At 40.8% G+C, this 20,772-nt stretch overlaps 2 protein-coding genes across 14 annotated transcripts in view; one reads left to right on the top strand and one right to left on the bottom strand.

The window, feature by feature from the left end:
- WDR76 (WD repeat domain 76) overlaps nucleotides 1-18,786 on the top strand; it is a 72,605-nt gene extending 53,819 nt beyond the window's left edge. For 7 of the 10 annotated variants that reach the window (XM_032622045.1, XM_032622044.1, XM_032622039.1 and 4 more), the window contains 5 exons: nucleotides 1,099-1,316; nucleotides 1,906-2,058; nucleotides 3,679-3,732; nucleotides 10,456-10,584; nucleotides 16,155-16,317. In XM_032622045.1, the coding sequence (XP_032477936.1) occupies nucleotides 1,099-1,316; nucleotides 1,906-2,058; nucleotides 3,679-3,732; nucleotides 10,456-10,584; nucleotides 16,155-16,293 (693 nt within the window). In that variant the 3' untranslated portion in view covers nucleotides 16,294-16,317. Of the gene's footprint in view, nucleotides 1-1,098; nucleotides 1,317-1,905; nucleotides 2,059-3,678; nucleotides 3,733-10,455; nucleotides 12,006-16,154; nucleotides 16,318-18,654 lie in introns of those variants that run through there. The other 3 variants (XM_032622048.1, XM_032622041.1, XM_032622043.1) reach the window with 2 other exon arrangements.
- The window catches only part of FRMD5 (FERM domain containing 5), a 344,971-nt gene continuing 341,414 nt past the window's right edge, over nucleotides 17,216-20,772 (bottom strand). The window contains exons 14-15 of one of the 4 annotated variants that reach the window (XM_032622052.1): nucleotides 18,534-18,877; nucleotides 17,216-17,268 (exon numbers count right to left, since the gene is read on the bottom strand). In XM_032622052.1, coding sequence (XP_032477943.1) covers nucleotides 17,254-17,268; nucleotides 18,534-18,877 — 359 coding nt within the window. In that variant the 3' untranslated portion in view covers nucleotides 17,216-17,253. Of the gene's footprint in view, nucleotides 17,269-17,293; nucleotides 17,660-17,712; nucleotides 18,878-20,772 lie in introns of those variants that run through there. The other 3 variants (XM_032622053.1, XM_032622051.1, XM_032622050.1) reach the window with 3 other exon arrangements.

Below are 20,772 nucleotides of genomic sequence, written 5' to 3'. Positions count from 1 at the left end.
TGATTAAAAAGTTATAACAATAATACATGCTCATGATAAAATATTTACAGTAGGGGACTTCTTTGGTGGTCCAGTGATTAAGAATCCACCTTCCAATGCAGGGGACACAGGTTTGATCCCTGGTCGGGCAACTAAGATCCCACACGCCGCAGGGCAACTAAAGCTGCACGCCCAACTAGAGAGAAGCCCGCAACGAAGACCCAGTGCAACCAAAAAACCCCCACAAACTTACAGTAAATAGGGTGTGCAAACTAAATTTGCCCTTTCCCCATTCCCACTCTCCCGAAGTAACCTTTGTATTTTTTGTGTATGCCTCCAGAAAGTACACATATACTTACAAGCATATAGATACAGATTTTTTTCTTTGTGCTAATGGGTTCACACTATATACATAGTTTTTTGCAACTTGCTTTTTTAATTTACTAGTATATCTTCAACAGTTAATAGCACAAATCTACCTCATTCTTTTTTAGCATTGCATGGTATTTCAAAGTAGAGATGTACCATCATGATTTAACCAGATCTTTTTTGGTGGACGTTTTAGGTTGCTTTTTATTGCTGTTATAAGCAGTCTGGCAGCAAGCATCCTTATATATATCTTAGTGAAATTACTGGGTCAAAGGGTATGTATAAGCATTAAATATTTTGATAGATGTGTCCTGATTGCTGTAAAAATTTTGTATCTATTTACACTTCCACCAAGAGTAGGTGAGCATTCAAGCCATATACCTTGGACTTAGTTGGCAAAGTTACTTGGTATATTAAGGTATTTCAACTGGGTAAGATTCAGATTCAGTCCATTTCCTAGTAAGTTTCACAGGGTAGATCTGCATCTGAGGTTTATTGGATTTAAGAGATTTGGGATGTAGCCCTGACATGGGTGGATGGGCTGTTTGATTGCAGTCTCACAGCTGATCAGTGCCTTAGTTTCCATCTAAGGAGATTACCATTTTGCCCTATGCTTCTTGTGGGGATCATGGGAGGATAAATGAGGTTATTTGGGTTAAGTGTTTTGTTACCCTTTTAACAAAGAATTTATGCATTGGCTTTCTTTAAAAGAAGAGTGTTACATAAGTTGATTGTTACTTATATCCTTAGGTATATAGAGATGAAAGAAGTAGCTTTTCCTCCTTTGACTTCTTGGCAGAAGACGCCTCCACTTTAATAGTAGGTCACTGGGATGGAAGTATGTCACTAGTGGATAGGCGGACGCCTGGAACTTCTTGTGAGAAACTTATCAATTCTTCTTTGAGCAAAATAAGAACTGTACATGTCCACCCAGTGCATAGACAGTATTTTATCACTGCGGGATTAAGGTATGTCCTTCATGAAATTTTATGATTTAGGCCTTTTAATGTTAGGAGTAATGTTTTAGTTTGGTGGTCAAAGACTTCTGACTTTTTTTGTAATACCCACAGACCAAATAATTTTCCTTTCTACACTGATTGAGCATTTTTGTTTTTTTTTAACGTGATTATTTTTAAAATGAGAGATTCTTTTGGATTTAATAGCGCAAGTGTTGAAAAAATATACATTTTTGTTTTCCTTGGCCTCATGCGTTTACTTCTAGTCTTTTGAGAAGAACGTACGTAAAAAATATAAAAGTTCCATGTGACCTATAACTTCTTGGTCTGTGTTAACTTTTTTCTTGGATAGATTAGAAAACCAGCTAGAATCTTGTCTCTCTGTACCCACCTGGTTACATATATATGCTATAATTTTGAAATTTTTCTTATTTCTTACTCTATACCAGTGTTTTCTAAATTAATATAGAAGATTAGAGGGTTCTGTCTTAACTGTTCTTCAATGTAGTGAGTATTTGAGTGTCTAATTTATGTTCAGTGCTATTGTAGAGTCTTACTATGTGTACTGTGACAACACTGAGAATTATTCCTCCTGTTACAGGGATATTCATATTTATGATGCAAGGTTCCTGAATCGCAGTAGAATCAAGCCTTTGATTTCTTTGACTGAACACACAAAGAGCATCGCTTCTGCCTATTTTTCACCTCTTACTGGTAACAGAGTAGTAACCACATGTGCTGATTGTAAGCTGAGGTAAATTGGGAAGACAGAAATACTTGTTAAGGAATCTAGAGTCTGTAGTTACTGTGTTAAACAGTAGCTTTGTTGACTATTGCTCCTTATTAAATCACTAGCGTTATTGTTTCATAGTCATGTCTAGGTTTCCAAAGATCAATGACCTGTACTTAATGGCTTTTCAGCAGTTTTGGGATCTGTAGATTTCCTTGAGATTGGCAGGGAAGGTCTGTAGCTACCCTGGAGAGTGATGTCAGTCTTTGCTTTTAGCACTGAAATCAGATGAAATCAGGCTTGTGATATCTTGGAAGGGAGATAATTTTAGCATAGGGAGAAGCTCTTACTTTGGAGATAGTGGGGTCTACCCCACAAGTGAAGTGCTGAATCGAAGTTGCAGAGCCCCAGGCCATGGGCAGGCAGAAAAGGTAGCAAAAATTGGGCTTTTATACAAACTACTGGATAAAATTTTATGGTTTTAGCTTTGATACCTTTCTATAGCTACTTCCTAAAAAAGGATTTTAAAATGTAATATAAACCAATTGAACAAAAATAGAAAATAATGCCAATTAAAAAAGATGTGGAGAATGTTAATGCAATCACAAAGGAAATGATTTTGTTCTCTTCTAAAATCTCTGATTTTGCTTAACATTGCAAGCAATTCTCTGTTTATGAGAGTTTTACCTTAAGTGATTTTGGAATTCGTTCATTATTCATTCAACAAGTATCTGTTAAATGTATGCTGTGGGCCAGGCTCTAGAAAGGCACCTAATTTCTGTTTAGACACATCTATTGGGAAGAACATGGTTTATAGTGTGTGACAGGTACCCGGTTAATTTCTAGTAAAGTGTGTAAGTATTACCAGGTAATACATTAAGAGATTTAGTCACCAGACAGTGGCAGCTCAGTGTCCCCTTTCCACCCATGTAGTTTTCTTTGTGTTAAGGGCTACTTATTTGTCCCATTCCTGTTCATTTGCACTGCAGAGCTTACTCTTGTTACATTAGCCATTAGTGATTTGGCTTTCTAGTAATCTAATTAGTTAATAAGCTCTAGTGCCAAGAAATTTCAGTGGAATAGCTAGGCACAAGGAGAAGGGGGAGGTGGTGATGATTCGGTTAGTTTCTGTCTGCCAGGGTACCTAGTGGAGGCTTCTGGATACCTCCAGTTGCCCCACAAGAACTCCTCCCCTTGGTCACTGGACAGTCTTAGTCTTGCCAGAATCTGGAAGTGACACTATCACGCCCTCAACTGATGAGTCTCCCTTGATACATGCATACACTTTTAGGTTATTTTTGCATTTTCAGACTACATCCCTTATGTATGACTTATATTACTGTGAATCTGAATATAGAGTCTAGATTATCACTTTAGAATGTACATTTAAGTTTGGAGTAATAATGTCTAAGTAAGTAATTTCCACACTAAACTATAAGCACTGAATTTTATAATATTCTTTGTAACTTTTGTAAATATATTAGCTGAGATTTGTTAGAGCCTGATCCTATATATTTTAAGATAACAATCATATTTCATATCATGAACCAGTGAAAAGCTTGTTAAATATACTGATAATATTTCAGAAAATTATTAAGAAACAATAAAGAGTGTGCTCCTTTATTCTTGCTCTTTATTTTGTAGAATCTTTGACAGCAGCTGTATATCCTCGAAGATTCCTCTTCTCACCACCATCAGGTAGGTTTCCATGTGCCAAATAAAGTAGACCCTGGATTACTATGAGGTCTTTGTTGGAGTGCATACATTGGACATCTGATTGTCAAGGAGATGTAATAGGTCTGATTTTGTATTACATTGTTCCAGTGTTCCAGGTTGCTAGTTCCTATCCTATACAGAAGGGTTCTTGCTTCCAGGTTTCCTGTTTCTGTAAAGAGGTTCAATCTCTTTTAGTCAGTAGCTGTTCTCTGCCTCTGGGTGGTTGTTTTTGGTTAAGGTGAGTGACTTTATTCCAACCTGAATTACTCATGTTATCCTATTGAGACTTACTTGCTGGGGAGGCTAGCTGAAGCTCTGTTTATTTGCACCTGTTTGTTCTGGGCTTGGAGGGCCTCTCCACCTTCCCACTTACTTTGTTTGGTTACCCTTTTTTTGCATCTGCTACTTTTAATGTATGTATTTTACATCAAACTTTATGCAATGCCTTCTTCCTAGACATACCTCTTTATTAGTATTTATGAAGTTGGGGACAGGGTGTGCAATGTATGTTGATTGTTGCTTCATGAGTTTTATAGTCTATAGAGGCTATATTTAAGCATGTTTGTTTTCTTTTTCACAGAATTTCCCTCTTCATTTCCTTTTTCAAACTTTATTAATTCCAGTTTATTGGTTTCTAATGCATATTAAAATTATCTAGTGTGATGATTCACAGGTCAGTAGAGATAGGGTGATTGAGTGGCAGAGGGAAATGTGGTTCTCCATTGTTCATACTTCTTTAGTAAGAAAGGGTTGCTAATGGTGTTACAATATAGAGAATAAAAAGGCAGTGCTTTGCTTTTTGCTTTGGAGAGCAGTAAAGAGCCCCAAATATATTTAAAAAATTTTTTTACTTTATTTTTAGTTGTGGTTATAAACACATAAATTAACCATCTTAACTATTTATATGTATACAGAGCAATAGTGTTAGGTGTATTCACGTTGTTGTGCAGCAGACTTCTAGAATTTTTTTTTTTTGCAGTACGCTGGCCTCTCACTGCTGTGGCCTCTCCCGAAGCGGAGCACAGGTTCCGGACGCGCAGGCCCAGCGGCCATGGCTCACGGGCCCAGCCGCTCCGCGGCATGCGGGATCCTCCCGGACTGGGGCACGAACCCATGTCCCCTGCATCGGCAGGTGGACTCCCAACCACTGTGCCACCAGGGAGGCCCTAGAATTTTTTTATCTTGCAAAACTGAAACTGCCCATTAAACATTAATTCCTCTTTCCCCCTTTTCCCAGACCTTGGCAACCATCTTTCTACTTTCCATTTCTATGATTTTGACTATTATAGATACTTCATATGAGTGAAATCATACAGTATTTGTCATTTTGTGACTGGTTCATTTCACTTAACATAATGTCCTCGATGTTCATCCATATTCTAGCATGTGACAAGATCTCCTCCTGTTTAATTTAATTTTTTTTAATTAATTTGTTTTTTCCCATATTTGCCCCTAGGTTCTTCATGACCATTTCTTTTTTTTTCTTATATTCCATATATATGTGTTAGCATACGGTATTTGTTTTTCTTTTTCTGACTTACTTTACTCTGTAGGACAGACTCTAGGTATGGGAATAAATACGCAGACCTACTAGAGAATGAACTTGAGGATATGGGGAGGGGGAAGGGTAAGCTGTGACAAAGTGAGGGAGTGGCATGGACATATATACACTACCAAACGTAAAATAGATAGCTAGTGGGAAGCAGCCGCATAGCACAGGGAGATCAGCTCGGTGCTTTGTGACCACCTAGAGGGTTGGGATAGGGAGGGTGGGAGGGAGGGAGACGGAAGAGATATGGGAACATATGTATATGTTTAACTGATTCACTTTGTTATAAAGCAGAAACTAACACACCATTGTAAAGCAATTATACTCCAGTAAAGATGTTAAAAAAATTAATTTATTTTTGGCTGCATTGGGTCTTCGTTGCTGCGCACGGGCTTTCTCTAGTTGAGGCGAGTTGGGGCTACTCTTCGTTGCAGTGCGCGGGCTTCTCATTGCAGTGGCTTCTCTTGTTGCAGAGCGTGGGTTCTAGGCGCACGGGCTTCAGTAGTTGTGTTACATGGGCTCAGTAGTTGTGGCTTGAGGGCTCTACAGCCCGGGCTCAGTGGTTGTGGCACATGGGCTTAGTTGCTCCGCAGCATGTGGGATCTTCCTGGACCAGGGATTGAACCCATGTCCCCTGCATTGGCAGGCGGATTCTAAACCACTGCGCCACCAGGGAAGTCCCTTCCTCTTTTAAAGGCTGCATAATATTCCACTGTCTGTATGTGCCACATTTTCTTTATCCATTCATCTGCTGATGGACATTTTGATTGCTTCTACCTCTTGGCTATTGTGAATAATGCAGTGAACAAAATGGGTGTAAAGATATCTCTTTAAGATCCTGCTTTGAATTCTTTTGGATATATACCCAGAAGGGGGGATTTTGATGGATCATCTGATAATTCTATTTTTAATTTTTTGAGGAATCTTTGTACTGTTTTTCCATAGCAGCCAAACCATTTTACATTCCAGTAGTGCACCAGGGTTCTAATTTCTCTTTATATTCATCAACACTTCTTGTCTGTTCTTTTGTTAGTGATTATCCTAAGGAGGTAATATCTCATTGTGGTTTTGATTGCATTTCTCTAATGATTAGTGATGTTAAACATCTCTTCATTTGCTTGTTGGCCATTTGTGTATCTTCATTGGAGAACTGTCTATTCAAGTCTTTTGCCCGTTTTTGAATTGCATAGTTTTTGTTGTTGTTGAGTTATAGGAATTCCTTACATATTCTGCATATTAACCCCTTATCAAATATATGATTTGTGAATATTTTCTACCATTTTGTGGGTTGCCTTTTCACTCTGTTGATTGTTTCCTTTGATGCACAGAGTTTTTAAGTTTGATGTAGATTTGTCTGTTTTTGCTTTTGTTGCCTGTGCTTTTGGTGTCATATTGAAGAAATCATTGCTAAATCCAGTGTCCTGAAACTTTCCCCCTATGTTTTCTTCTCTGTTTCATTAATAGTTTCAAGTCTTATGTTTAGGTCTTTAATCCACTTTGAGTTAATTTTTGTATATAATATAAGATTATTGTCCAACTTTATTCTTTTGAATGTGGATATCCAGTTCTCCCAGCACCATTTGTTGAAGAAACTGTCCTTTTCCCATTTTGTGGTCTTGGCACCCTTGTTGAATATCACTTGACCATGTACATGTACATTTATGGGATCTATTCTGTTTACTGGTCTGTAGTATCTGTCTTTATACAGGTACCACACTGTCATGATTACTGTTGCTTTGTAGTATGTTTTGAAATCTGGAAATATGAGGCCCCCAACTTGGTTCTTTTTTTAAAATTATTTTTGGCTGCATTGGGTCTCTGTTGCTGTGCGTGGGCTTTTCTCTAGTTGCGGCGAGCAGGGGCTACTCTTCATTGTGGTGTGCGGGCTTCTCATTGCAGTGACTTCTCTTTGTTGCGAAGCATGGGCTCTATGTGCATGGGCTTCAGTAGTTGCGGCATGCGGGCTCAGTAGTTGTGGCTTGTGGGCTCTAGAGCACAGGCTCAGTAGTTGTGGCACATGGGCTTAGTTGCTCTGTAGCATGTGGGATCTTCCTGGACCAGGGCTTGAACGCGTGTCCCCTGCGTTGGCAGGTGGATTCTTAAACACTGCGCCACCAGGGAAGTCCTGTTCTTCCTTTTAAAGATTATTTTGACTGTTTGTAGTTCCTTGAGTTTCCATATCAATTTTAGGATTTTTTTTCTATCTCTGTAAAACATGCCATTGGGATTTTCATAAGGATTGCATTGATTGAATTCTATAGATCACTTTGGGTAGTATAGACATTTTAACAATATTAAGTCTTCCAGTCCACAACCACAATGTCTTTCCATTTATTTGTGTCTTCTTTGGTTTGTTTTAGTAATGTTTTGTAGTTTTCAGTATACAAATCTTTCACATCTTTGGTTAAATTTATTCCTAAATATTTTATTCTTTTTTATGCTATTGTGAATGGGATTGTTTTCTTAATTTCCTTTCTGGATTGGTTATTCTTTTTTTTTTTTTTTTTTTTGGATTGGTTATTCTTAGTGTGTAGAAATGCAACTGATTTTTGTGTGTTGATTTTTTTTTTTTTTTTTTTTTTTTTTTTTTTTTATGCGTTACGCGGGCCTCTCACTGTTGTGGCCTCTCCCGTTGCGGAGGACAGGCTCCGGACGCGCAGGCTCAGCGGCCATGGCTCACGGGCCCAGCCGCTCCGCGGCATGTGGGATCTTCCCAGACCGGGGCACGAACCCGTGTCCCCTGCATCGGCAGGCGGACTCTCAACCACTGCGCCACCAGGGAAGCCCTGTGTGTTGATTTTTGTATCCTGTAAATTTGCTGAAATTGTTTAAATAGTTTTTTTGTGTGTTTGTGGAGTCTTTAGTCCTACCCAGTTTTCTAGTCCTACCAAATTTACAATACTATGTTGAATAGACATGGCAAGAGTAGGCATCCTTGCCTTTTACCATATCTTACAGGAAAAGCTTTCAGTTTTTCATCATTGAGTATTATGTTAGCTGTGGGCCTTTCATATATGGCCTTTATTATGTTGAGATAGTTTTTGTCTCTTCCTAGTTTGTTGAGTGTTTATCATGAAAGGGTATTGAATTTTGTCAAATGATTTTTCTGTACTGGTTGAGAGGATCTTATGATTTTTTTCCTTCATTCTGTTAATGTGGTATATTACATTAACTGAGTTTTATATGTTGAACCATCCTTGCATCCCAGGTATAGATTCAACTTGGTCATGGTGTATAATCCTCTTAATGTGCTGTTGAATTTGGTTTGCTGGTATTTTGTTGTGAATTTTTGCATCAATATTCATTAGGAATATTAGTCTGTAGGCTTTTTTTTTTTTCTTGTAGGTTCCTTGTCTGGCTTTGGTATCAGGGTAGTGTTGGCCTCACAGAATGAATTGGGAAGTGTTCCTTCCTCTTCAATTTTTTGGAAGAGTTTGAGGAGCACTGGTGTTAATTCTTCTTTAAATGTTAGGTAGAAATCTCCAGTGAAGCCATCTGGTCCTTGGATTTTTATTTATTTATTTTTTTTTGCGGTACGTGGGCCTTTCACTGTTGTGGACTCTCCTGTTGTGGAGCACAGGCTCCAGACGTGCAGGCCCAGCGGCCATGGCTCACGGGCCTAGTCGCTCCATGGCATGTGGGATCTTCCAGGACTGGGTTAAGAACCTGTGTCTCCTGCATCGGCAGGCAGATTCTCAACCACTGCGCCACCAGGGAAGCCCGTGTCCTGGGATTTTTTTGTTGGGAGGTTTTTGGTTATTATTTTAATCCCCTTACTAGTTATAGTTCTATTTAGATTTTCTATTTCTTCATGGTTCAGTCTTGGTAAATTGTATGTGTCTGGGAATTTAAAATGAATAATTATTTTTTGGCTGTGTTGGGTCTTAGTTGCAGCATGTGGGATCTTCATTGAGGCATGTGGGATCTTTCGTTGAGGTGTGCGGGCTTCTCTCTAGTTGTGGCATGCAGGCTTCTCTCTAGTTGCGGCATGTGGGGTTTCTTTTCTCTAGTTGTGGCGTGCAGACTCCAGAGTGTGTGGGCTCTGTAGTTGTGCGTGGGCTTAGTTGCCCCTCAGCGTGTGGGATCTTAGTTCCCCCACCAGGGATCGAACCTGTGTCCCCTGCGTTGCGAGGCAGATTCTTTACCACCGGACCACCAGGGAAGTCATTTGTCTGGGAATTCATTCATTTTTTCTGGATTGTCCAGTTCATTGGTGTATAATTGTCTATAGTATTATAATCTTTTTAATTTCTGTGACATCAGTTATAATGTCCCATTTTCATTTCTTATTTTAGTGATTTGCATTTCCTCTCTTTTTTTTCTTAATCTAGCTAAGGGCTTGTCAATTTTGTTGATCTTTTCAAAAAACTAACTCCTAGTTTATTTTTTTTCTGTTGTTTTTCTATTCTTTAATTCATTTATCTCTGCTCTAATCTTTATTATTTCCTTCCTTCTGCTGTCTTTTGGTTTTGTTTGTTCTTCTTTTTCTAGTTCCTTGAGGGGTAGTTAGATTGTTGATTTTTAGATCTTCCTTCTTTTCTAATGTTTACTGCTGTAAATTTCCCTCTTACTATTGCTTTCACAGCATCCCATAGATTTTGGTAGGTTGTGTTTTCATTTTTATTTGTCTGCAGATATCTTCTAATTTCCCTTGTGATTTCTTCTTTGAGCTCCAGATGTATTTTTAACTTTAAGGTTGTATGGAACATAAAATGATTTCAGGGTTTGGTTATTAGGGGAATACAAATATGGGAAATAGCAGATCCTGTTAAAACAGCAAAAACCTAGATTATATATTTCTTTGTTCTAGGTCTTCTTCTGTTTGCATGTGCTAGAAAAAAGGAGGGGAGTCCACTGAGCTAGTAAATAGTGAACAAAAAGGTGCCATTTCAATAGACATTTAGTGACCATCCACTGAGCACAAACCACTATATCCAGCACTGGAGATTCAAAAATGCAGAATACATCATCTCTGTCCTGAGTTTCAGTCTTGCATGAAGGATGAGATTAGGTTGTTGGTGATGCAGTAACTTAATGAAAAGAAACTTGGCAGAGAATATCAGCATTTAGGAGCAATGCCATCTTAACCCTCTGCCCATGCTACCTGGAGTTATTTAACACTACTGTCCTTTAAAAAAATCGTTTTTTTTCACTAGGCACAACACCATTACTGGGAGATGGCTGACCAGGTTCCAAGCTGTGTGGGACCCTAAACAAGAAGACTGTATCATAGTCGGCAGTATGGCCCATCCACGGCGAGTGGAAATCTTCCATGAGAGAGGAAAGTGGGTGCACTCTTTTCTTGGTGGAGAATGCCTTTCCTCTGTGTGTTCCATCAACGCTATGCACCCAACTCGGTATATTTTGGCTGGAGGTAACTCCAGTGGGAGGATACATGTTTTTATGAATTAAGAAAGTTGCGGAGTTTTTGGTTTGACAACACTGATTTGTTCAAATTAATCAGTGTCTAAGGAGCCCAGTAATTCACGTGGCTTAGTCTGTTTACTTGGTAATATGTTCTATTTTTAGCAAATATAAAATTGCTTTGTTAATAAGAACTGTGAGCAGAAGGTACTTTTAGTAAGAGAAGGCTTGGAGGTTGTTTCTATAGGATGGCAAGGGAATTAAAAGGGGAGACTGTGATGCCTTCAGCACTTTTAATCAGGCAGAATGTTGAGAAATTCTAACATAAATTATAAAGCTTTGGGTGATCAGTATTTTGGTTGTTTTTGTGGTTTTGATTCTATAGTGATATATAGATTTGTGGGTTTTTTTTTATAGTTTGCAGTAAATATTTATTTCTAGACTCATACACTGGAAGGGGTCCTGAAAGGTCATCTAACTCAGTGACTTTGAAACTTTTGAGTTTTTAAACTGAGCACCTTTTTTCCCCCTTGCCTCTAAATTAAATCTTACATGAAATCCCAAGAAATTGCTGAGAAGCTTTGGTTCACTTGGGCAGGGCCTGTGTCTGTGTGTGTTGACCCTTTCCCTCCCGCTCCTCTGCATGGCTCCTGAGACACAGCCAAGGAATCCCAGGGCTTGTAGGCACAGGGTTTGGATCTACCTGATTGTTGTAATCCAGTATGAGATTACCTTCAGACCAGTGTTTCCCAGACTGTGGTTTGTAGCTGTTCACATGAAATCAGTTAAGTGGCCATGAACAGTGTCTACAAAAATGAAAAGGAGAGAAATAGTAAAGAATAGCAAACTTAGAGTAAGTATTCTTTTGTGAAACTTAGTTCCCTATGCATACATATTTGTAGGTATACATGCATACGTATATTCTGATGTAAAATGTATTTCTTTATTACTGTGGTACTGTGGGTCATGGTTAAAGAAGTAAAAGCTCCTGACTTAGAAAGTCATAGACAGCCTTATCTGTCCCTGTCTTTAAACTCTCCAGAGGAGATTCAATAACCTGGGGAAGTGTTATGAAATACCATTTTTGGAATTTCTTCATGAAATTTTTTTTTCAGAAGCTATGGCAATTTGAATGTGTCTGTTGTTGGATATTGCTAAATCAGTGACTAATATTACTGTGTGACCTTACCTATCCAACTTTTTCCATTGTTCTTCATTGCCAAACTACTACTGAAAGCCTGTTGTAAATAGCTTCAGCAATATGTTTGATTTCTAAGAGGAAATATTAACTTTTCATATTTGTATATCACAGAAATAAAGTGACGTGTTTCATTTCCTTGAAGAACATTTTTTTCTTAAATAATTTCCTTCTAAATAAAGTCTAAATAAGTTTTGAGGCTTAGTTTATTAATACATTGTGGGAGTTTAGAAGGAATAGGATTTCTCTATTTTCTTGGTGATATGAATACAGGAATTGATAAGCAAGGTGGAAATATTAATTTATGAAATGCAAAAAGTAAGGTTATGTGAGGTTGAGGTATATTTAAACTGTCCTGGAAATAGTAAATGAAACCTTTAGGCTCCCTTTCCCTTTTCCACGCCACTTAATTTTACAGGTTCTAGAGTAGCTAGTTCTGTGGGAGTTGTTCTTTTAAGATGTTGAAAACTACTCTCAATCAAATTAGTACTATCACTTAAGCTTTGAATACTTGGTGGTATACTTGGTGCTAATTGCCTGGCTTCTGCACTAAATGTTAGCAAATTCTTGATGTTTCTCACCTTTCTGGTTTCTTTTGCCATTGTAGCTTCATCAGCTGTGCTATTTATATCCCATTCTACTTAACAGAGTTCTGTCTTCTTGAGGCGGTGCAGGAAGGAGAGAAGGAGGGTGAGTGGGGGACTTGTTTCTTGGTGATAAGCTCTATAAAGGAGCAATTGTTAAAATCTAGAAAGCACGTAAAGGACAGTTGCCTCCCTTAGGACATCCTTAAACTGTATTCTGTTGTGAAAGGCACTTCTCCCAGAGACTCGCTTAAAGCTGTGTGGCTTCTGTAATTATGTGTGTATTATGATTGCTCTCTCCCTTCCGGATAAACCTTTTTTGTTAGCTGGCCTTTATAACATCTCATAAGCATGTAAGCTCTGAATTCTTCTGTAGTTATTTTCTTTGAGATGCCTGACCTTTTTTAATGTGACGTTAAGGAGGAAGGAGATGATCTCATTTGGGGTGGATGGAGAGTTGGTCAGACTAAGAGAGACCATAAATGATTAGGAACTGATAGAATCTGAATTGCTTAAGACCCATTTTAGTATTCTGTCCTTTGAGTTAACCTTTCCACAGAGAAGACTTTGCAAAGGTAGTTCTCCAGGAAAGCAGAGAGCTTTAGGGCTGTGGATACAAAGGTTTAAATACTTTCAGCCAGTGTACAGTACATGAGAAGAGGAGGAGGGCAGAAACATGTGCCTTCTGTATCAAACTTGAGAGGAAGAAGTATATGCACTCTGTCTTCAGATTCCAAAAACGTAGGCGTCTCGTTTGTTAGGCTGTCCCTTCTGATTTAGTACTTTTGTTTTTCCTTGTTAGTACAGAGTTGATGGCCAGTAATGAGTTTTAGTTTTAAGACAGCATAGACCCATAATTCTGGTTCATGTGGCTGTAAATGTTTGACTTTTCAAATGAAAAGGTGGAATTTTGTGAGGAAGATAATATTTAGCACAGTTACACAGAGCGAGGAGTAAAACATCTTAAGGTATGTTTTCCTAAAATGGAAGCTGTGCAAGAGGAAATGTTTTAAAAGTATCTTTTGTGTGTTTTACTCCACTCCATCAGCATGTTGTAGGGGTGTGTAGAGGAAGCCTGTTCATGAGCTAAAACCAGAAGTGTGTTCAGGTGTAGAGGGGCTTGGTTGTGGTTGAGGCACCCTAAGCAGGGGCCTTGAAAGGATGTGTGCATAGGTGAGTCGTCATTAGTTATCCAAAGAAGGGCTGTAGGGACTTCCCTTGTGGCACAGTGGTTAAGAATCCGCCTGCCAATGCTGGAGACCCGGGTTCAAGCCCTGGTCAGGGAAGCTCCCACATGCCGCGAAGCAACTAAAGCCAGGGCACCACCACTACTGAGCCCACGTGCCCTGACTACTGAAGCCCGCGCACCTAGAGCCCGTGCTCCACAACAAGAGAAGCCACTGCAATGAGAAGCCTGCGCAGCGCAACGAAGAGTAGCCCCCGCTCGCCGCAACTAGAGAAAGCCCGTGCGCAGCAACGAAGACCCCAATGCAGCCAAAAATAAATAAATAAGTAAATTTATTTTTTTTATAAAAAGGGCTGTAGCTGTAAGTCTGTAGGATCATGGGAAACCACTTGCATCCAGTGGTTCTCACGCTTTTTTACTCTTCAGATCACTTTAAGCAGAGACTCCTGTCATTAAAGAAAAACACAACTTCCCTGGGGACAGGGCACTGGATATCATTTTATTTTTTTATTAATTAATTTATTTTTGGCTGCATTGGGTCTTCGTTGCTGCACATGGGCTTTCTCTAGTTGTGGTGAGCAGGGGCTACTCTTTGTTGTGATGTGCAGGCTTCTCATTGCAGTGGGTTCTCTTGTTGTGGAGCACTGGCTCTAGGCACACAGGCTCTAGAGCTCAGGCTCAGTAGTTGTGGTGCACGGGCTTAGTTGCTCCGCGGCATGTGGGATCTTCCCGGACCAGGGCTTGAACCCGTGTCCCCTGCATTGGCAGGTGGATTCTTAACCACTGTGCCACCAGGGAGGTCCCTGGATATCATTTTAAAGGTAATAGGAACCTCTTAAAATTTGGAAGTAAGTGACATAACCTGATCAGTGCTTTAGGAAAATGATCTAGTGGCAGAATGGAGGGTTGGAAGGCAGGTAGAACTGAAAATAGGAAGATTAGATAATAAGCTAGTACAGTGGACCCTAGTCTCACCTTTTATCCTCATGGAATTCAGAAGGCCATTACCAGTCCATAGCTACAGAGTGATGGTTACAGAATCAGAAGAGATAGTGTTAAAGGAATGTATGTTGTTAAGTTGTAAATATGAGGTTTGTAATTGTAGTGGTGATATCATTCTGTTCCCTTCATAGGAAGTGTTTGCTGTTCTCTCTCTTACTCCAGGCTTACAAACACTGGTGCAGAAGCTGGACCATCTAGATTCTCCTTTGGGCTCTGAGACTGTGTGTAACCTTGGGAAAATCATTTCTTGGTTTTCCTCATCAGAAAAATGTGGTCCAATTCATCTCCAAAATTATTCCACACTTACAGCTTCTAAGTTCTTAATAGTATTTATTTTGGGGGGAAGAACAAGGATAATAGATGGCTATAAACAAAATGATTATTTTAAATAATTCCAGTCGCAGACAGCAGTCAGCTGTGTAAATCCCACTGGTATCCTTTTATCTATGTGTTGTTAATTTTAAGGAGGAGAAAGTGAGATAGGCTGTAAGTTAAAAAAAAAAAAAAAAGAGTCCACTCTTCTATGATATTTAAATATTTATTTACGTTTAAAAATAATTTTCATGGCACCAATGATTTTACGCTAACTACATACTGCATATGTAGAAAAAAGTACATTGCTTTGAAGGAAAATGTAACTTAGAATTTTTGGCACACAAAAGGTTAACAACTATATATATTTTTAATGAAACTAAGAAATTCACATTTGCAGGTAGTTTACCTTCTACTGCTTAAAGATGCAGTACACTATTCTTTAGTAAGAGTTTTATTTCCTCTGATAGATGAAGCTGTGGAAACCACTGCTTTTTCTACAATGAGATCAAAACTAATTTTGAGAGAAAATAGGAGACATAGTGGAACACAGTAAAATCAGGTTAAAAACTTGAACAATTTTTAATGATGGGGAGATAGCAAAAAAGACTAGTCACCAACAAAGGAAGTTTGTTATTCAAGCACTATTTGAAAAGCAAATTGAAGGAAACTTTCTATCTGTATTTTGTGGGATAAGCCCTGGAAAAAAATAACCCAAAAGTTTCTGTTCAGAGAGCAAAATCCAGCTGTAGGAAGTGGCATGGACTATTGTACTGTTAGAACTCTAGACACAAGTACGTACCAGGATATGGAATACTGCATCTTTCTTTAATGTGAATATGAAAGGTGAGAGTCGAGGCTATCACTCACTGCATAGAAACACCATATTCTACAGACTGAGGTAGGAACACTACACTAAAAGGTAATCTGCTATGTTGCATAAGACAGTAGATATCCAGGTTAAAACCAGCCCCCTATTTCCTGACAGCCTTTTCTTCTCTGAGTCTACTTTTTACTCCAATCCTGTGCTAATATAGCCTTTCCTGTGTAGATGACAAGTGGCAGTGGCTAGTTGGTTCTAAGCGATCCCTAATCTTTACTAGGCTCTCCCTCATATTTTGTCTTGTCACTTTTAAAATAGATGTTTGTAATTCTGCCCAAATTGTTGCTGGTATGGAAATGATCAGACAGGCCCTCTTCCATGCTTAGATTCTGGCTGCGTTTGAGCATTCCAGCGGTTGATCTTGCTCATCTTGGCATCAGACATCTCTTTGCTGGTTGGTTGTTCGAGCACCCTTTAAACAAGCAACCCCAGTGCCTCTACTGGGAAATGATCCCGGATCTTTAACACATGTCAGGAATTGGAGCAGAGCTGACCCTCTTTCTGCTTACACACTGGTAAGGAGCAGTTTTACTGTCTAGATCGGGGTTGGCAAATTATGGCCTGTGGGCTCAATTCAGCTCACTGTCTGTTTTTATAAATAAAAATGTTATTGGAACACAGCTTTGCTCCTTTGTTTATGTATTACCTATGGCTGTTTTGTGATAAGATGGCGGAGTTGAGTAGTTGCCGAAGAGTATGGCCCACAAAACCAAAATAAATAAAAAAAGTATTTACTATCTGGCACTTTACAGAAGAAGTTTGCCGACCCCTGGTCTAGATAAAAGGGCAATTAAAATTTTGAAACACAGCACCACCCCCAACCTTAAAAAAGGAAAAACTCCGTTTATCCATGGCTATTAGATTCTATATATGGACATGGTTCTGCTGTCTCAGAGGACAAACTAGGGGAAAGCAGATCTACATGTGACTCATTCTGTCCTGCATTTGAGGCTCCCCAGCCTCACAGGGTGTCAGCAGCTGCTCCACTGTTATGTGGGTCCCAGGAATATGTCCACTGACTGTCCTTACGTAAGTCCTCAGGCCCCAGATGACTTAGAAATCTCTCCCTGAGATGAAAACAAGATCTTGTGTGTGAGTGGTTGTAAGAGTTGCAGAGCTCGGGCCTCGGACCCCACACTCACCCTCCACATGCTGCTCTTCTGCATGGAGCCTCGGCAAGGATGGTAAGTGCTTTCCTACAACTTTCATTTTCCCAGTGCAGAGGATGACGCTAGGGGGCAGTATTTCTACATCTAAATCTTGGTCTCTGCCACATTCACCTTCTTTTGTAGGCATCTCTTAGAACTCCTATTTAAAGAGATTCTTTTCCTGGTCCCTTCCCAGGCTGTTTGTTGATCTTGGAATTCTATTTTCTGAAGCTTTTTATTCTCAGGATCAGTTTCTTCCTTGTGTCGTTTAAGTTCGTCAGGCTCTATTTTTCTTAATCCATAAAGTAAAAACAAAATACGAATTGATAAGAAAATACATTTTGTTTGTTAAAATATAAATTGAAATAGTCTTTTTTGGGGGGGATGGTGTTGTACAAAATAAGTACTGCTCTGTGACCTCAGTGGTCTCTCAGGTACCTTAGCTCTGGTTTCTGTTAACTACACTTAGTCCTGCATTTCTGACAGTTCTATCCCTGGCACCACCAAATTCACCTAATGCTTCTGGAGCACTGTAAAAGTCTTGAGGGTCTTCAGAAAAAAACCCTCACAGAAGTCTAAGTTCATTATACAAAACTCATGGTGATGCCCACTAGGATCTAGTCTAAGGGGACAGACTTACCCCACCCCTGCTGCTGTAGTGGTGGTCCCTTCAGATGCCCACTCTGCTCAGATTTGAAAGAAATAAAAGGAAAAGAAAATCCAACTCAGACCGTCATAAGAAGCAACTTTCCATTTAATCATTCTACACGATGTTTACTTTTTTTTAAAAGCTCTGTCTGGGAAGAAAACCTAGACAGTCCCCATTGTCCAGACCCCTGGCCTGCCCCGCTGAGGCTGCAGTGATGAGTCTACTGGAACTGAGTAGGAAAGCTCCTGCAGAATACAGAAGACAACAGCTCTCTAGTCTCCAACTAGTGTCCCATCTACTAGGTGACACTACTGCGAGAATCAGTAATAATAAAATAAATTATTTTTGATATTTTCAAAATAATACACATCTATGAAAAATCAAAATTCAAAACCAAAAATTTTATCCTGCAAATTGGGAGGATGAGAAACAGAGTCGCCGAGCCTTTCTTGAAAGAACCTCTGAAGGAAATGAGTTTTCCCAGTTAGTTTAGACAAGGCATGAGCCTATCCCTTTCTTCTTCTGGGAAATGACCCTCCTAGGCTGTGGACTTTGAGTCATGAGAGGAGGACTTGGTACATGTGCCGATGGTTCCGCGATGGGTCCCATTGCTGGGAATGGGTAGCCGGGCTCCTTGGTCCACCTGGCTAGTTATTGGGAGGATTCATGCCTTCTCAGGTGTCAGTGAGCAGGCTCACCACTGAGCGGATTTTGCAGGCAAACCATCGCCTGAGGGGACAAAAGTATTGATAGTGGAATTGTTCAAACTCGGGGGTCTGGCGGATATCGCGGAAAAAGGCAATGTCAAGGTCGGACTCAGTAAGGATGATCAGGAGGAGAAGCAAAACAAAGAGGAGTCCCATGGTCACAAGGAGCAAACGGAGGACACTTAAAACAAACTTATTCACCTGTTCCTCCTCTGGCCTGCCGTGCCCCTGACACAGGGCCCTCAGCTCTCCCCCAAGGGCCTCCATCTCTGCAGCAGTTGGGGTGCTGGCCTCACACTCCTTCTCCTCCTCAATGCTGCAGGTGGCCCCATTGATCTGCCGGGAAAGCAGCATCAGCTCCAGGCTGTGCTCGGCCACAGGGGTGGGCAGCACGCTGTCTGCAGGGCTGTAGGCCTCATCCGCGATCACGGCGACTCGCTCATTGCTGTCTGCCCGGCTGCTTCTCACGTGAGGCAGGAAAGTGTCCCCGTGGGAGGAGGTACGTACCGGGGTGGAGTGGGCACTGTCCCGTAGGGACTCGAGGCCTGGAAAGGCAAAAGGAAAATGAGCAGGCCTTCTGTGTGCCGGCACCCACTTCGCTGTCAGGCGGAGGCAGCACCTATCCTGCTTTATCAGGTCACTAAAATCTTAGGAGAAGCCCCTTTGCACGCCCCACGTGACCAGTAGCAATGGCCACTGCACTCTGTTTTGATGTATCAAGAATAGGACAATAGAAGCAGCAGGAACCAGAGTGGCATTGGTTGCAAGTTTCTTTCTTTTTGCTTATAGTTTTGGCCATATTGGTTAAAGATTCTGCCTTTCTTGCCTTTGGTGTCTTGGGCCTGGCTTTAGCCCAATTTGAAAGAGAATCGCAGACTATCCCTGACCCAACCAGAGCTGGGGTCATGGTTCAGGGAGCCGAGGGCCTTGAGAGGCAGGAATGTGGAGGAGACTGTGTTTTGCCCAGCTGGGCCTCATCAAATACAGATTCTGGAGCCGAGTGTCCTCCTAACAACACGGCACACAGCTCCTTGAGCTCATGAGCTCATCTTTTGGATTTCTGCAGTTGCTATCAGTCTCCTCAGCCACCCAACTCTAGCTGTCCTGACTTTGTGGGAGGTAAAAACCTGATCTGCTCTTCCTAAGTGCTCTCCCTCTCTTTTCACCTTAGACTGAGCCGGGTCCAGAACAGGCTGACAGCTCCCCTTGCTTTAGCTACTCCAGAGTATAGAGTGGTCTCTGAGACGATCTTGTTGCATCAGTGGGAAATTCTCTTACATTAGTTAGGAGGAAGGGTCTTCTACCCCTAAAACTACTCATTATCTCTTTACTTTCTTAGATGGAACATTTCTTTCTTTCCAGGGCTCAAAGTTCTAGTAGGGAAGAACAGGAGCTGGTTACCCCCCTCAACCAAACAGCAGCCACCCAGGCCAGAGGATGTCAGAGCTGAGTCACCAAGTGTGGCCCATGTCATAGTGCTCCCAAGGAAATGGCTTCTTGTTTTCAAGTTCAGTGTCTGTATTTTCTACTCCTGGCCATGTTGGTGGTTCCAGAGTGGCTCTCCCTGCTTTTGTGGTCCACATCAAGAGAAGCTCGTCCCCTTCTGTTGTTCTGAAATCGACCTTGACTGCCCCAGACAGCTGGACACCCAGCTAGTAAAGGTAAGACCTAACCAGGGCCAATTACAGAGTTTTCTGGTTCTGGGCTGGCTTCAGAAGCCCCAAGGTCTCTTTTAAAAGGTGCCAGTAACATTTCAGAAATAGTGTATCTCGTCTTCCTTGGCTTCCTTGGTAGGTAGCCAGTTGCAGCCAGGCCGCCTGCCTGCCCAGCCTGCTGTAGCCCGTCTCGGCATACACACAGTAAAAGATTCTCCATAGGAACGAACCCTGGGTTACGAACGAGTGGCTGGCATGGGCAGGGGAGATGGCAGCCCCCTGCTATCTGCCTCTGCTCCCCACCACCTCACCATTAGTATATTAGCAGCAGCTCTCAGCTCCTGCTTTCAGAAGCTGCACGGTCCTGGCTGTATTTCCTTTGTCCCTATGCTATAAGATACTTAAATTTGTATAATGTTTAAAACTTTTTAAAGCACTTCCATTTTATCTTTAAACAACTTCATGAAGTGGTGAGGGCAAGAGGTTACAGTCACGTGGTTGGTTGTTACTGGCAAAGACAAGGTTAGAATCCAAGCCTCTTTCTATTCCATGGTGCTAATGATCATGCAGTTGGATTCCGGGGAGTGGAACAACAGGCCAGGATGAATTAAGTCAACAGCCTGCACCTGCCTTAGACTTAGGTCCCAATTGCCCAAGAAACTGTTGTGAAATAAGGTGAAATTAAGAGCCTGTCCCTTGTTCCAGAGCCTTTGATGTTCCTCTGTTCTCTGTTTTCCCCAGTGTTCCTCCCTTCTTCCCTCATTTGCATGTGTGTAGCATGAGAA

This window comes from Phocoena sinus, chromosome 2, assembly GCF_008692025.1.
Source record: "Phocoena sinus isolate mPhoSin1 chromosome 2, mPhoSin1.pri, whole genome shotgun sequence".
In the NCBI taxonomy this organism is placed as follows: Eukaryota; Metazoa; Chordata; class Mammalia; order Artiodactyla; family Phocoenidae; genus Phocoena; species Phocoena sinus.
This window is presented reverse-complemented; position numbering and strand designations above follow the sequence as displayed.